The 15,761-nt window shown below is 41.0% G+C and overlaps 1 protein-coding gene across 1 annotated transcript in view; it reads left to right on the top strand.

Annotated features, from left to right (window-relative positions):
• Positions 1-6: 6 nt before the first annotated feature.
• LOC138854338 (PE-PGRS family protein PE_PGRS33-like) overlaps positions 7-15,761 on the top strand; it is a 38,708-nt gene continuing 22,953 nt past the window's right edge. Inside the window, exons 1-3 of the mRNA XM_070096881.1 lie at positions 7-20; positions 9,196-9,491; positions 10,894-10,963. Of these exons, the coding sequence (XP_069952982.1) occupies positions 9,198-9,491; positions 10,894-10,963 (364 nt within the window). The 5' untranslated portion in view covers positions 7-20; positions 9,196-9,197. The remainder of the gene's footprint in view (positions 21-9,195; positions 9,492-10,893; positions 10,964-15,761) is intronic.

Here is a 15,761-nt window from a genome sequence, read left to right as displayed (position 1 = left end):
CAATGCGCAGACGGTCATAGGTAAGTACCATAGCAACCGTTATATTTCAGGTGAGTACTAAAGTACTCGTACCATCACAGGTGACTGTTAAACTGCACGGGAAATCACTGATGAGACCATTATTGGTGAGTGAATATCACAGTGCCCAGAGTATAACGATTCAATATTAATCCTTCACAAATAAATACAAGACTATCCACAAAAGATTACTATCGCAGTACATTCCATGGGTCACTACAGTTAGATTTTCATAGTTTTATAACTGCAGTTAAATTTCCTTCACCAAGACAAGAAAACAAATTATAGTTACTAATATTCCTTAAGCGTCTTCGACCCAGTCTATTAATTGGAACGGTGACCACAAGTTCCCCAAACAAAACACTGGGTGCCACAGAAGTGATGGATTGTTCTGTCACCTTTACATCCACCACCATACACCCTGGCTCAGTGGAACCTAAACACTGATTATCTCAAACACCCTAGATGCCACATGTAGCTTGAAAATGAACTAAACATCTGAATGTGCAAGTATACGTGTTGTATATATATATATATATATATATATATATATATATATATATATATATATATATATATATATATATAAATATATATATATATATATATATATATGCAAAACAACCACTCTGAAAGAATAGAGAAATTCCAAGCGCTTGGAATTTCTCTATTCTTTCAGAGTGGTTGTTTTGCATATTCTGAAATCACCTGTTTACTGTGATCTTATTGCATATATATATATATATATATATATATATATATATATATATATATATATATATATATATATATATATATATATATATATATATATATATATATATATATATATATATATATATATATATACATATATGGTGGGAGATGTTGAAGGTCATTTGAACCGTGATATCTACACACTTCTGGTAAGACAACTATTATAATGACGTTTAATTAATGTTTCCTCTATTTTTAAGTTAGCAACCTTGGTAGGAGACGGCCTGTGTGATCAGAAAAGAACTGCGCTATCGTCAAAGTACAGATTGCAAAAGATAAATACTGGCAAGATTGAGCCCGCTAAATTCGGCCTGCAGACGCACACGGTATCCACTGATCCAACTGAATGTACAATACAATACAATGAGATTTCGTGAACCAACTAAATTCCATCAGGGATGTGGAGGGGATTATCACAAGCCACATTCCTCGTTTTATCTCACCCGGTGCTTCTGTTGTGTATACTGAATTTCGCACTGTCATGAAAATACGAAATGTGAAAGGGTAGCTGTGTGTTGACGGAGTAAAGAGCAGGAGAGATGAGAGTCACAACGACACATACAGAGCGAAAGTTATGAATTCATACTTGCGCTCAAACGTTGCGTGTGTGTGTGTGTGTGTGTGTGTGTGTGTGTGTGTGTGTGTGTGTGTGTGTGTGTGTGTGTGTGTGTGTGTGTGTGTGTGTGTGTGTGTGTGTGTGTGTCTGTGTATCTGTGTGTTTGTGTATGTGTAAAACAGACTGATTAGCTTACCTAATATATATATATACATATATATATATATATATATATATATATATATATATATATATATATATATATATATATATATATATATATATATATATATATGTGCAAAAACAACCACTGTGAAAGAGTAGTGAAATTCCAAGCGCATTCGTGACTACTCACATTGTCAAGTTCCTTGACAATGTGAGTAGTCACGAAAGCGCTTAGAATTTCACTACTCTTTCACAGTGGTTGTTTTTGCATATTTTAAAAACACCTGTTTACTGTGATCTTATTGCATATATATATATATATATATATATATATATATATATATATATATATATATATATATATATATATATATATATAGATAGATAGATAGATAGATAGATAGATAGATAGATACAAAGAAGCAATAATACGAAGGCACTTGATGCAAGGAACCACAGAGTGCGACGCTCTCAACACAACTACCTATAGTATGTTTATTTTTATTATTATTATTATTAGTAGTAGTAGTAGTAGTAGTAGTAGTAACAGTAATACTAGTAATAGTATTAGTAGTAGCAATAGTCGCAGTAATAATAGTAATAGCAGTAGCAGCAGCAGTAGTAGTAGTAGTAGCAGCAGTATTACTATTACTAATAATAGTTGCAGTAGTTGTAATAGTACGTTCGTGAGGAAGCTCTCAACTCGTATGGGCTCTACAGTGCCTGGGACCTAGAGGGTACCCAGGTTTAGTCGCAGGAATAATAGGGTAACTCCTCTTCCTCGTAGGACGAGCCCGTCACTATCATCAAGGACAACTCTTCTTTAAGACGATTAACATTTTAGTAAAACGTATTTCAAGTCGATCCTCGGTCTTTCCTAAAACACTTTCCCCATCTTTGCTTTTCTAGCTCTCCCTGGCCTTCCTGCCCCTTAATAGCTCTTCCTTGGTTTTTCTTAGCTCTTCCTGTTTTTTACCCCCGATTCCTTTCCAGCCTCTCCATCTCCTCCAATCCCTCCCTAAAGAGGTCGATTAGGGCATGAAAAATCCCTTTCCCGAGGGAATACACAGACTTTCCTACTCAAGGTTCTGTGTTTAAAATAATAATAATCATAATAATAATTTTATTTCTACAAGTACATGTACAAGGTATACAAACCTTAGCTGACATCAATGACATATTACTATATAGAAAGCCGCTTGTTTTGCTGAATATTTCGGGCAAATTAGGTTAGTTCTGTCCCGGGATGCGACCTACACCCAAGTATCCATTTTACTGATGGGTGAACATAGGCAACCGATGTAAAGAAACACGTCCAATGTTTCTACCCTCGCTAGGAATCGAATCCAGACTTCTTACCGTGTGAAGCGAGAGCTTTAGTCACCAATCCACGGGTTTGTTTACCGTATGATTTATTTCACGTGAATTTTGGGGTAAATGTAATTATATTTTTGGTGGCTAGTAGTCATAATCCGTGATATTTTATTGCGATCATCAACTTGTTTTAAAAAATATATGAATTAGCTGAACTAGGTAGCGGACGGAGGATCGAGCCTCCACTGTTTCTAGAGCTGAATAAATGACATGGGTTCAGCTCTTCAAATAAATAAAGAGTAAATGAAAACAACAGAACAGTGGAGTATAGCAGCACCGTTGGCGCTTGCTAGGCTGGTCCATGCTAGGCTGGTCCATGCTAGGCTGGTCTATGCTAGGCTGGTCTATGCTAGGCTGGTCTATGCTAGGCTGATCTATGCTAGGCTGGTCTATGCTAGGCTGGTCTATGCTAGGCTGGTCCATGCAAGGCTGGTCTATGCTAGGCTGGTCTATGCTAGGCTGGTCCATGCTAGGCTGATCTATGCTAGGCTGGTCCATGCTAGGTTGATCCATGCTATACTGGTCCTTACTATGTTGGTCCATACTATGTTGGTCCATACTATGTTGGTCCATATTATGTTGGTCCATGCTAGGTTAATCCACGCTTTACTGGTCCATATTATGTTGGTCCATGCTAGACTGATCCATGCTAGGCTGGTCCAGGCTAGGCTGATCTATGCTAGGCTGGTCCATGCTAGGTTGATCGATGCTATACTGGTCCATACTATGTTGGTCCATGCTAGGTTAATCCACGCTTTACTGGTCCATATTATGTTGGTCCATGCTAGGCTGATCCATGCTAGGCTGGTCGATGCTAGGCTGATCTATGCTAGGCTGATCCATGCTAGGTTCATCCATGCTACACTGGTCCATACTATGTTGGTCCATGCTAGGTTGATCCATGCTATACTGATCCATATTATGTTGGTCCATGCTAGACTGATCCATACTAGGCTGGTTCATGCTAGGCTGGTCCATGTTAGGCTAATCCACACATAACTATGCACATACATGTCTAACCCATTTTTAAAAGTCCCTTTATATAATTCCCTCCCTATCCTTCTTCAAACCCGATTGCTTCCCATTTTCCAGGCGCTATGTGGTCCCTACGGATTTAGCGCTTACCTCTTAGTAGAATATCACTCAATCCTATTTCGTTAGTATTTTCTATATGATTCTCTCACTGGACCTTGTCATTATTTCTGTGGAAGGTCACTCTGTTATTGACTTGCTTGTGGTCCAGGACCACGAGTTCTTCAGTCGCCCCTATACCAAGTTCCTCGATCATTCGCTGACTCTTTCTCGATGTTCTAATTCCTGTTTATTATTTTATAGACTTTATTCTACCTTCCTTTATCTCTTCCATTATCTCTTCATTCATTCTGCCTATTCATCTCTTTATGAAAATAATAGAACTCAGTTACCCTTTTTTCTCTCTCTGTGTTCCTTTCTTTTTTTCTCTGTCTTGCTCTAACTGGCTTCCATTAATCCAGCAGACAGCAATCTGGCGAAGGCAAGTGAAGAAAGCCTGTGGAGACTTGCTCCCTGAAGCACTCTGATACACCGTCCTTAAGACGGTACACACACGCACACACACACACGCACACACACACACACACACACACACACACACACACACACACACACACACACACACACACACACACACACACACACACACACACACACACACACACACACATACATACACACACACACACACACACACACACACACACACACACACACACACACACACACACACACACACACACACACACACACACACACACACACACACACACACACACACACACATACACACACACACACTCACATACACACACACACACACACACACACACACACACACACACACACACACACACACACACACACACACACACACACACACAGTAATGAGCACTACCCTTGTGAAAGCACGGAAACTAATCACCCAGGCAGAACAGCGGTCAATGCCTGAAGCAGCCTGTGACGCCGACCCTTCCACCCATAAATTTCCCCCTGACATTATTCGGCCGACACGGGCGTCACGCACACCGACTAAAAATTATGACGGGTAATACGGTTCATCGGTTTTTTTTATTGTGATGAAACTCAAACACTGTTTTATACGCAACTAATAATTATTTTTCAAAAACGCTATTAAGCTGAAGGGGTGAAGTGAGTTGAGAGAATGAGAATTTATTTCTTCTAAGATTTCCTTCTGATAGCTCGCAAACGCTGTTTCTCATATAACTTGAACTTTCATTGCTGGTATATCTCATTTAGGAAACAATATGATCATCACTAAGCCGCGTAGGGACCAATTTACCAACTTTATGAATGGAAATAGCGTGGGGGATGACTCGCCATAATTTGAGAGAGCCGTTCCTGTTCAGCTTTAAATTGTATCCCAGAAAGATGATGATGATTTGGAGTTTTCCTGTAATGTGTAGATGCTAATCAGCAAATTACAAAAATTATGTCTATGCTGAATTTTGGGTGAAATAAATTGGGAATGTTTATTCTGAACGGCAGCAAGATAAGATTTTTTTCAGATTTTTAACCCCGGAGGGTTATCCATCCAGGACAATCCAAGAAAGTCAATGCGTCATTGAGGACTGTCTGTCTTATTTCCATTGTGGTCTTCAGTCTTGTCCCCGAGGATGCCACCCACGCCAGTCCACTAACACCCAGGTACCTATTTGTTGCTAGGTGAACATGACAACAGGTGTAAGGAAAAATGTTGAAATGTTTCAACCCCGTCGGGAATCGAACCCGAGCCCCCCGTGTGTGACGCGAGAGCTTTAGCCACCAGGTCACCGGGGCACACAAACAGGCGGTCAATTTAATTTGAGGCATCTATCAAAAATAGAAGGTTCAGTATAATTTCCAGCTGTACAGGTACCAAATTGCTATTTCTAACATAAAAAAAAAGCGAAATTATTGATTTGTGTGTTATAACCGCAAATACGGATAACACATATTGGTCTGAAGTCTTTCAACTGAGAAAGCAGAGACGAATAGCAGTGCAACTTTACCAGCGAGAGAACAGACACATAACTCTGCAGCCTTACCACTGGAAGAACAAACACATACCACACTGCACCCTCACCACTGGAAGAACAAACACATACCACACTGCACCCTCACCACTGGAAGAACAAACACATACCACACTGCACCCTCACCACTGGAAGAACAAACACATACCACACTGCAACCTCACCACTGGAAGAACAAACACATACCACACTGCACCCTCACCACTGGAAGAACAAACACTTACCACACTGCACCCTCACCACTGGAAGAACAAACACATACCACACTGCACCCTCACCACTGGAAGAACAAACACATACCACACTGCACCCTCACCACTGGAAGAACAAACACATACCACACTGCACCCTCACCACTGGAAGAACAAACACATACCACACTGCACCCTCACCACTGGAAGAACAAACACATACCACACTGCACCCTCACCACTGGAAGAACAAACACATACCACACTGCACCCTCACCACTGGAAGAACAAACACATACCACACTGCACCCTCACCACTGGAAGAACAAACACATAACTCTGCAGCCTAATTGTTTATAAGATGCGCACAGAAGAAGCAGCAACCCTATCAACTAGTCCCGAAAATATATCTCATCTGCGTAAATCTGGACGAGAAACTCACACATACGCAAAAAAAAAAAAAAAACTCAGAGACAGCAGAATTCAGATAATTCCCCACGAAAGAGCAGATTTTCCAAATTTAGACGCCATTAGCGATTACCCAAAGCCTCGTCTCTTTTGATGTCCGATATTTTCTTTCTCTCTTCGTGAGTTCACTTATAACATGCATTATCCAGACAACTTGCCTCTTTTTTCCCTATTTATATAGATTTCCCTCGTTTTTCTTCTTATTCTTCTCTTAACAGAAGACAAAGAGTACTCTGTTCTGTGTTTGTAATCTCTTAACAGAAGACATAGAGTACTCTGTTCTGTGTTTGTAATCTCTTAACAGAAGACAAAGAGTACTCTGTTCTGTGTTTGTAATCTGAGTTTAGTTTTCTCGTATGGAAACATAAACACATATGCAGTTTAATGTGATCCTTTATTGACAACTTTTCGCCCACACAGTGGGCTTTTTCAAGTCACACACAGATGTACCTGGGGTGGAAGGTACCGGAGTATTTATAGTCAGGTTCAGAATGTTGAGGTCAGGTGGAGAATGCTGCATCTGATGATCTACCGGGTGGGGTTAAAGAGTCTTGGGTAGCTTGGCAGGGGTATTGGACAAGTTGTGAGTAGATCTTCTGCAGTGTTCTTTGTTCTTATGTGGGATAGCAATGAAGAAGTTTCTTGGCGAGGGGTTCAGCTATGTTATAGAAGCCGTTGTTCTGGTTGAAATTGTTGGTTATGGAGATAAGCGATGATTCCAGGATTCTTCGGTATTGAGTGTTGTCTTTTGTGGCGATAAGTCTTGAGTTTCTGTAGTTAATTGAATGGTTGTGTGAATTGCGATGTTGTACACAGGTATTCCTTGCATCGTCAGTCCTGCTTGCATATTGGTGTTCTGAAATACGTGTTTGGAGGTCTCTTGATGTTTCGCCCACGTATAATTTGTTGCAGTCATTACAAGGGATTATGTATACCCCTGCAGAGGATGGAAGCTTGCCCTGTCTACTGCTGGTGATGTCCTTGATGGTCGTGGTTGTGGAGGTAGATACTTGGAATGATGTATTGGAAAAGATGTTGGAAACATGTTTGGCAATGGAGTTGGTGGGGAGGACTATGTATCTCTTCTCGGCAGTGTCTTCTCTGGGTGTGTTGAAGATGTTTAATTCCCGCCGTCTGCAGTCTCTGATGAAGTGACGAGGATAGTAGAGTTTAGAAAATACTTGTTCATTTATAGTGCATTCTTCCTCAAGGAACTCATTGCTGCAGATTCTGAGTGCGCGCAGGAAGAAGCCTATAATTACACCACGTTTAGTTTTGGTGTCGTGGTGAGAGTAGAAGTGGAGAAGATCGTTTTGGTTGGTTGGTTTTCGATAGACTTTAAAACGAAGTTCATGGTCAGTTTTACAGAGAAGAATATCAAGGAAAGGAAGAGTGTTGTGACTTCTTCTTCAAGTGTGAACTGGATTGAGGGCTCGACCTGGTTGAGCTTGTCTTGGAGAGCTTGAACGTTGAAGCGCCTGGGAGTTATGAGGAGAATGTCGTCAACATAACGGAGCCAGGTGACAGTCGAAGGAATAATGGTGGAGAAACGCTCGGCTTCCAGATGTTCCATGTATAAGTTCGCCAGGACGGCACTGAGTGGCGAGCCCATGGGTAGACCAAAAGTCTGTTGAAAGAGGTGATTTTCGAAAGAGAAACACGTAAAGCCGACACATAGTTCAACGAGGTCGATGAAATCACTGGCTGGAATAGGAAGATCAAGTGAATCGTCAATTTTTCTGCGCAGGAGATCGATGGCTTGTGTAGTAGGTACTCTGGTGAATAGGGAAGTTACGTCAAGGCTGGAAAGTTTCTTGTTCCTGATGTTGATGTTGCGAATGCTATTGAGAAGATCACCCGAGTGTTTGAGATGTGCTGGACTGATAGTGCCCAAGAGTTTGGAGAGGTGTTTTGCGAGAATTCCTGAGAGTTGGTGGGGAGCACTGCCTATTCCCGAAGATATGGGCCTCAATGGGATACCAGGCTTGTGAGTTTTTGGTAGGCCGTACATTCTGGCAGGTATGGGGTTGCTGGGTATGGTGTGCAGAAGTTTCTTCCCTTGTTCTGAGTTCCTCAGAATGCGCTATCCCACATAAGAACATAGAACACTGCAGAAGATCTACTCACAACTTGTCCAATACCCCTGCCAAGCTACCCAAGACTCTTTAACCCCACCCGGTAGATCATCAGATGCAGCATTCTCCACCTGACCTCAACATTCTGAACCTGACTATAAATACTCCCGTACCTTCCACCCCTGGTAGATCTTAGTGTGACTTGAAAAAGCCCACTGTGTGGGCGAAACGTTGTCAATAAAGGATCACATTAAACTGCATATGTGTTTATGTTTCCATTGTGTCGGTATTTTATACCATTTATTTTCAGTTTTCTCGTATGTTGAGATCTATTATCGGATTTTTTGTTGTTATTATTAATATTAATTTATTTATTTAATTTTTATAGTAGTTTTGTTATTTATTCTTCTTTATTTTTTTCTTTCATGATAATGATATACATGCATACACACATATATATATATATATATATATATATATATATATATATATATATATATATATATATATATATATATTCTCAGGAATGCCGACGGTGAACGGCGGTCGTAGTAGCGGTGGCGGCGGCATCGTCAGCGGCGGCGGCAGTGCCTCTCCCAGCGGAGGCGGTGGTATGGGCAGCTCTGGTATGGGTGTGGGAAGTGTGGAAAGCGATGAGGATGAGGACGTGGGCGGCCACAGCAGGTTCCTTGAATTGGTGCCGCCCATGATCATTGTGCTGGTGGCATCACTCTCCTGTATCCTGGTGATGGCTCTGCTGGTGATCCTGCTGCTAAAGCGGCGTGGCAGATTGAGACGGATGGAGCAGGAACTACAGCAGGTGGGTGGTGGTGGTGGTGGTGGTGAGGGTAGTGGTAGCAGGTGGGTGGTGAGGGTGGTGGTAGCAATGGGTGTGGTGAGTGATGGTAGTGGAGGTGATGATGTGTGGTGTGAGGGGGGACTGCATCAAGAAACCTTCACAGCTCTCATAATAAAATAAGAACTGGGGGTCCTTGTGATATAATCGTCATTAACTCTTGTTTTTCTCTTTACAATATTACCTGCGCGCACGAATGAAGGGACTGAACACCTTCTGTTAAGTGTAAATTATGTTGCGATGTCCGACAGATTGTAAAAATGTTGGAAGAATTACCGACAATATGTAAAGTAAAAGGACAAAGCTCCTGGAGAGCGAAACATTGCCACAATAAAATGTCACATTAGTTGCCCTTGTGTCCTTTTACTTTACACCTTCTCTTAAGCCTGAGGGACTGAACACTTTCTGTTAAGCCTGAGGGACTGAACACTTTCTGTTAAGCCTGAGGGACTGAACACTTTCTGTTAAGCCTGAGGGACTGAACACTTTCTGTTAAGCCTGAGGGACTGAACACTTTCTGTTAAGCCTGAAGGACTGAACACTTTCTGTTAAGCCTGAGGGACTGAACACTTTCTGTTAAGCCTGAGGGACTTAACACTTTCTGTTAAGCCTGAGGGACTGAACACTTTCTGTTAAGCCTGAGGGACTGAACACCTTCTGTTAAGCCTGAGGGACTTAACACTTTCTGTTAAGCCTGAGGGACTGAACACTTTCTGTTAAGCCTGAGGGACTGAACACCTTCTGTTAAGCCTGAAGGACTGAACACCTTCTTTCTAAGCTTAGAAACTGAACATACCTTCTATCAAGGCTGAGGGACTGACCATACCTTCTATCAAGGCTGAGGGACTGAACACACCTATCAAGGCTCAGGGACTGACCATACCTTCTATCAAGGCTGAGGGACTGAACACACCTATCAAGGCTCAGGGACTGACCACACCTTCTGTCAAGTCTGAGGGACTGAATACTTTTCTAGGCTTAGGAACTGAACACTCCTTCTATCAAGGCTGAGGGACTGAACATATCTTACATCAAGGCTAGGGGACTGAACACACCTTCTACAAGGCTGAGAGACTGAACACACCTTCTATCAAGGCTGAGGGACTGAGCACACCTTCTATCAAGGCTGAGGGACTGAACACACCTTCTGTCAAGGCTGAGAGACTGAACACACCTTCTATCAAGGCTGAGGGACTGAGCACACCTTCTATCAAGGCTGAGGGACTTTTCCCACTGTCCTTAGTATTGAAATTATTTCTATGTCCCGCTGAAAAAAATGTTGTGTAAGTGTTACCTTTAGGCAGTACAAACACCCAAGTTCTGTATATCTCTCTTATTCATCAATTCGTTTTCTTCCTTCCTACAGGTGAAGTTGAACAAGGAGATGGTGTTTGTACACAACAGAAACCCCGACACCGTCTCACGGGACACCCCAGGTAAGAAGGAATTCGCTTTTTTAATTAAGTACACCTGCAGACTACACCTGTCCTGCAGCTGAAAAGTGTCCTGTTGACAATAGAGAAGAAAAGACACATTTTGCTGATGAATCTTTTATTGGGGCGAAGTTTCGACCTGTTTAGATTACGACTTGATGAAGATGTTGATAGATCGAAATACTGTCGCAATAAAACATTGCTCGACAAAGTATGTCTTTTATTCACTGCAGCTGTTCTATTGCACATGGTATTTGTAGTACAGGGGTTAAAAATCAAGTTAAGTTCATTTTCCTGTCTTCGGAAAAAGGGGTACCTTGATTAAAAAAAATTGGATATTGTCTCCCGATCACGAATTAAACCTGTTAGCATCCCATTTCCCAAGTGCTGTTTACACCCATACGAGTTTATCTTATGTAGATAAATGCTTCAGAGAACCGACAAGTTGATAAATTAGACACATGTGCAACATTTGGATATCTTTATTGAGGAAATGTTTCGCCACACGGTGGCTTCATCAGTCCGATACAAGGAAGAATAGTGAAGATCAGGCTGAGGGACTGATCACCCCCATTTCCTCATTAAAGATACCTATGTATTGCATTTGTGTCTAATTTATCAGGCGGAATTTCATCTATTGTATGGGGGTAAATTGATTTCTCAATATTTTAGGAACTCTAGAAACCCCATTAATATTTTGAGTAATATTTTGGAACACTAATAAGGTAGATTATGATAACTGACGAAACTGTAACAACACAATTGTGAACAAACTGGCCTGGAGTTTTACGACTAACTTGACACGAGTTCCAGCCTCACCCCTACCGTGGTTATACTTATTTAATTGTGCGAAATCTAGACATACGAGGCAGATGAATAAGACACGTGTGCAACTCTTGAATATCTTCATTGTGGAGGCATCTCGTCAACCAGTGTTGATTCTGTGTCTTATTCTGTTGTCGGTTTTGTAAACCATTAACATGATTTGAAGAAGGCTGGAATTCCAGTCTTCTGAATATTATGATGAAGTTCCAGTTTTTCCTGAAAGAATAAAAGCGATTTGTTCTTTGGGATTCCAGTTCTGGGTACTGTTAAGTGAAAACAGAAGGGGGTTCCAAATGTTTCGGAAAATCGGGGCACGTCAGGTGTGTTCAGAGCTCAGCTGTTGGGAAAATCTTTATTAAGGAAATGGAACCCTTAGGCGCTGGAAAGTGCACACAGGAAATCCAGGCATAGCCTTCAGCGATGCACCAGAAAATTGAAGTTCCGTTCTTGGAGGAACTCAGGCAACTTTTCTTTTAGCTTATCAGGTAAGGGATTCAGATTCGCTTGGAAATCTGGATAGCGAGAGAAAAAAATTGATTTTCAGAGCATAAAGGAAATTCAAGAGACTTAGTGGATATACCAGGCAATTTCTCTTCATACAGAAAGATGGGCAATAAAAACATGCTCCTTCAGTACAGACACCGTTTCGCTCCGGACAGATACAGTTCTACCAAGAATTAAACGTGTCTTTCTAAAATACTTATCGACAATACCTGCCATCCTACCAACCGCCTTAAAGCGAGAAAGCATATAAGAAAAACTTCTTTTGCGTTACGAGAGGGAAGTTGGAATTCCAGCACTTGGAGAAATCTAGATAAACAGGCAAATGAGAATTCCAGCTTTGGGAAAGCGAAGGTTGTATAACCAGGCCGTTTGGGGTTCAAAGCTGGAAAGAGTCTGGCAGCGGGGGTAGGAGAGACGTCTTCAGCTGAACATAAAGGTGCCCGAGTTAACGGTGGAGAGAGAGTTTGAAATACAAAATAAGTGAAGGAGAGAGAGGATGACTGAGGTGAAGACAGGAGAAACGGAGAGAAGTGTGGTAGTACGATGTACCCCTGGAAGTGTTGGTCACTGATGCAGAAAGAGGGAGAAAGATAAATGAGGTTGAGGAGGAAGGGAACTGCAAGGAGCATGGTTAATGAAAGGGCAGGAGGGAACAGTACGTAAGTAGGTGTGTTGAAATGAGGGAAGAGAAGAATCTAGGATTACTGGAGAGAGGCAGAGAAGGTAGGAGAGAGAGACAGGGAGAGAAGATGGAAGGGAGAGAGAAAAGAGTAGATGAATGGAACTGTAAGCATGTAAAAGAGAGAGTTAAAAAGAAAAAAAAAACATGATCGAACAATGAGATTTACGAAATCTTTATATATGAAAAACACTTACGTTGTTCCATAATTGTACTGAGTACTAGTTCATGGACCCTACTACTACTACTACTACTACTACTACTACTACTACTACTAATCCTATTGCTGCTACCATTACTACTACCACTGTTATTAGTACCACTATTACTACTACTACTACTACTACTACTACTACTACTACTAATCCTATTGCTGCTACCATTACTACTACCACTGTTATTAGTACCACTATTACTACTACTACTACTACTACTACTACTACTACTACTGCTACTACTTCTACTACTACTACTACTACTACTGCTACTACTACTACTACTACTACTACTGCTACTACTGCTACTACTTCTACTACTACTACTACTACTACTACTACTACTACTACTACTACTACTACTACTACTACTACTACTACTACTACTACTACTTTTGCTGCCAGTAATACTAACTAATCTAATTCCGTCGCAATCTTGGGTGACGGTAATAATGAAAGACCAAAATTGAATATGACTATAACATGAATGAGCTAAAATGTTTCAACCTTGATTGTGATAAGTTGAATTAAACTAACTGCTAAGCAGAGCTATTTAAGCCAATTCCTTCAGGATAATTTCAAAATAATTTTTGATAATTATGTGAGTGGGGATGACTGGGTGTGAGTAAAACCTGTCTAGCATGGGCTGGTAGACCCAGCTTGCATAGGCCAGTAAGCTCTGTCTAGCACGGGCCAGTAGGCCTAGCATGGGCCGGTAGAACCTGCTATGGGCCAGTAAACCCTGTCTAGCATGGGTCGGTAAACATTGCCTAGCATGGACCAGTAGGCCTAGTATTGGCCAGTAGGTCTAGTGTGGGCCAGTAGACCTAGCATGGGACAGTAGGCCTAGCATGGGACAGTAGGCCTAGAATGGGCCAGTAGGCCTAGCATGGCCCAGTAGGTCTAGCATGGCCCAGTAGGTCTAGCATGGACCAGTAGGTCTAGTATGGGCCAGTAGGCTTAGTATGGGCCAGTAGGCATAGCATGGGCCAGTAGGCCTAGCATGGGACAGTAGGTCTAGCATGGGACAGTAGGCCTAGAATGGGCCAGTAGGCCTAGCATGGCCCAGTAGGGGCCATGCTAGGGCCATCAAACCTGAGATATTTCTCATTTTTCATGCTCAATATTGGAGTTAACTGTTACTTTTTATGTTAAATATTGAGGTAAAATGTAATTTGTTATCCATGATGACTGAAGTTAACTAGACCAGAATAAGTCTCACATTTGATGCTAAAATTAGTTTCATTTGTATATTTTTGTAGAATATGTGTTGTAAATAATATTAATGTTGATGATAATAGTAATAGGTAATTATAATAATATTAATATTATTATTTATTCATTAGTAGTAGTAATAGTATTAGTAGTAGTATTAGAAGTAGTAGTAGTAGTTGTTGTTGTAGTAGTAGTAGTACTAGTAGTAGTAGCAGTAGTAGTAAGTAGTAGTAGTAGCAGTAGTAGTAGTAAGTAGTAGTAGTAGCAGTAGTAGTAGTAGTAGTAGTAGTAGTAGCAGTAGTAGTAAGTAGTAGTAGTAGCAGTAGTAGTAGTAGTAGTAGTAGTAATAGTAGTAGCAGTAGTAGTAAGTAGTAGTAGTAGCAGTAGTAGTAGTAGTAAGCAGTAGTAGTAGTAGTAGTGTTAACAGTAGTATTAGAAGCAGTATTAGTAGTTGTTATTGTTATTGTAGTAGTAGTAGTAGTAGTAGTAGTAACAATAGTAGCAATAGTAAGTAGTAATAGTAGTAGTAGCAGTAGCAGTAATAGTAACTGTAGTAGTAGTAGTGACAGTAGAAGATTCATTCCCACAGCATCACATAGTCATTATCAACATCTTCAATCATCTTCACAATCAATCATCATCATAAAAGTAAAACGTGTATTAGTTATTTACAGAGTCATTTACGAAACTTTTTCTAAAAACTAATGTCCCGAACGCAATTACGCTTAATTGCATTTGGAAACGCCCGTCATTTTCCGTAATACTAATCTGTAATTCGCTCAAAGAGCATTTTCATTTGAGGTATCAGTGTCGAGGTAACATTACTGTGTTTGTCACACACACACACACACACACACACACACACACACACACACACACACACACACACACACACACACACACACACACACACACACACACACCCTGACGACACTGGAGGACAGGAGAGATAGGGGGGACATGATAACGACATACAAAATACTGAGAGGAATTGACAAGGTGGACAAAGACAGGATGTTCCAGAGATTGGACACAGTAACAAGGGGACACAGTTGGAAGCTGAAGACACAGATGAATCACAGGGATGTTAGGAAGTATTTTTTCAGCCACAGAGTAGTCAGTAAGTGGAATAGTTTGGGAAGCGATGTAGTGGAGGCAGGATCCATACATAGCTTTAAGCAGAGGTATGATAAAGCTCACGGCTCAGGGAGAGTGACCTAGTAGCGATCAGTGAAGAGGCGGGGCCAGGAGCTCGGACTCGACCCCCGCAACCTCAACTAGGTGAGTACACACACACACACATATATATACACATATATATATATAAATATATATATATATATATATATATATATATATATAT

The sequence above is a fragment of the Cherax quadricarinatus genome, chromosome 55 (genome assembly GCF_038502225.1).
Source record: "Cherax quadricarinatus isolate ZL_2023a chromosome 55, ASM3850222v1, whole genome shotgun sequence".
NCBI lineage: Eukaryota > Metazoa > Arthropoda > Malacostraca > Decapoda > Parastacidae > Cherax > Cherax quadricarinatus.
Note: the sequence above shows the minus strand (reverse complement) of the source record. Positions and strands in the feature narration are given on the sequence as shown.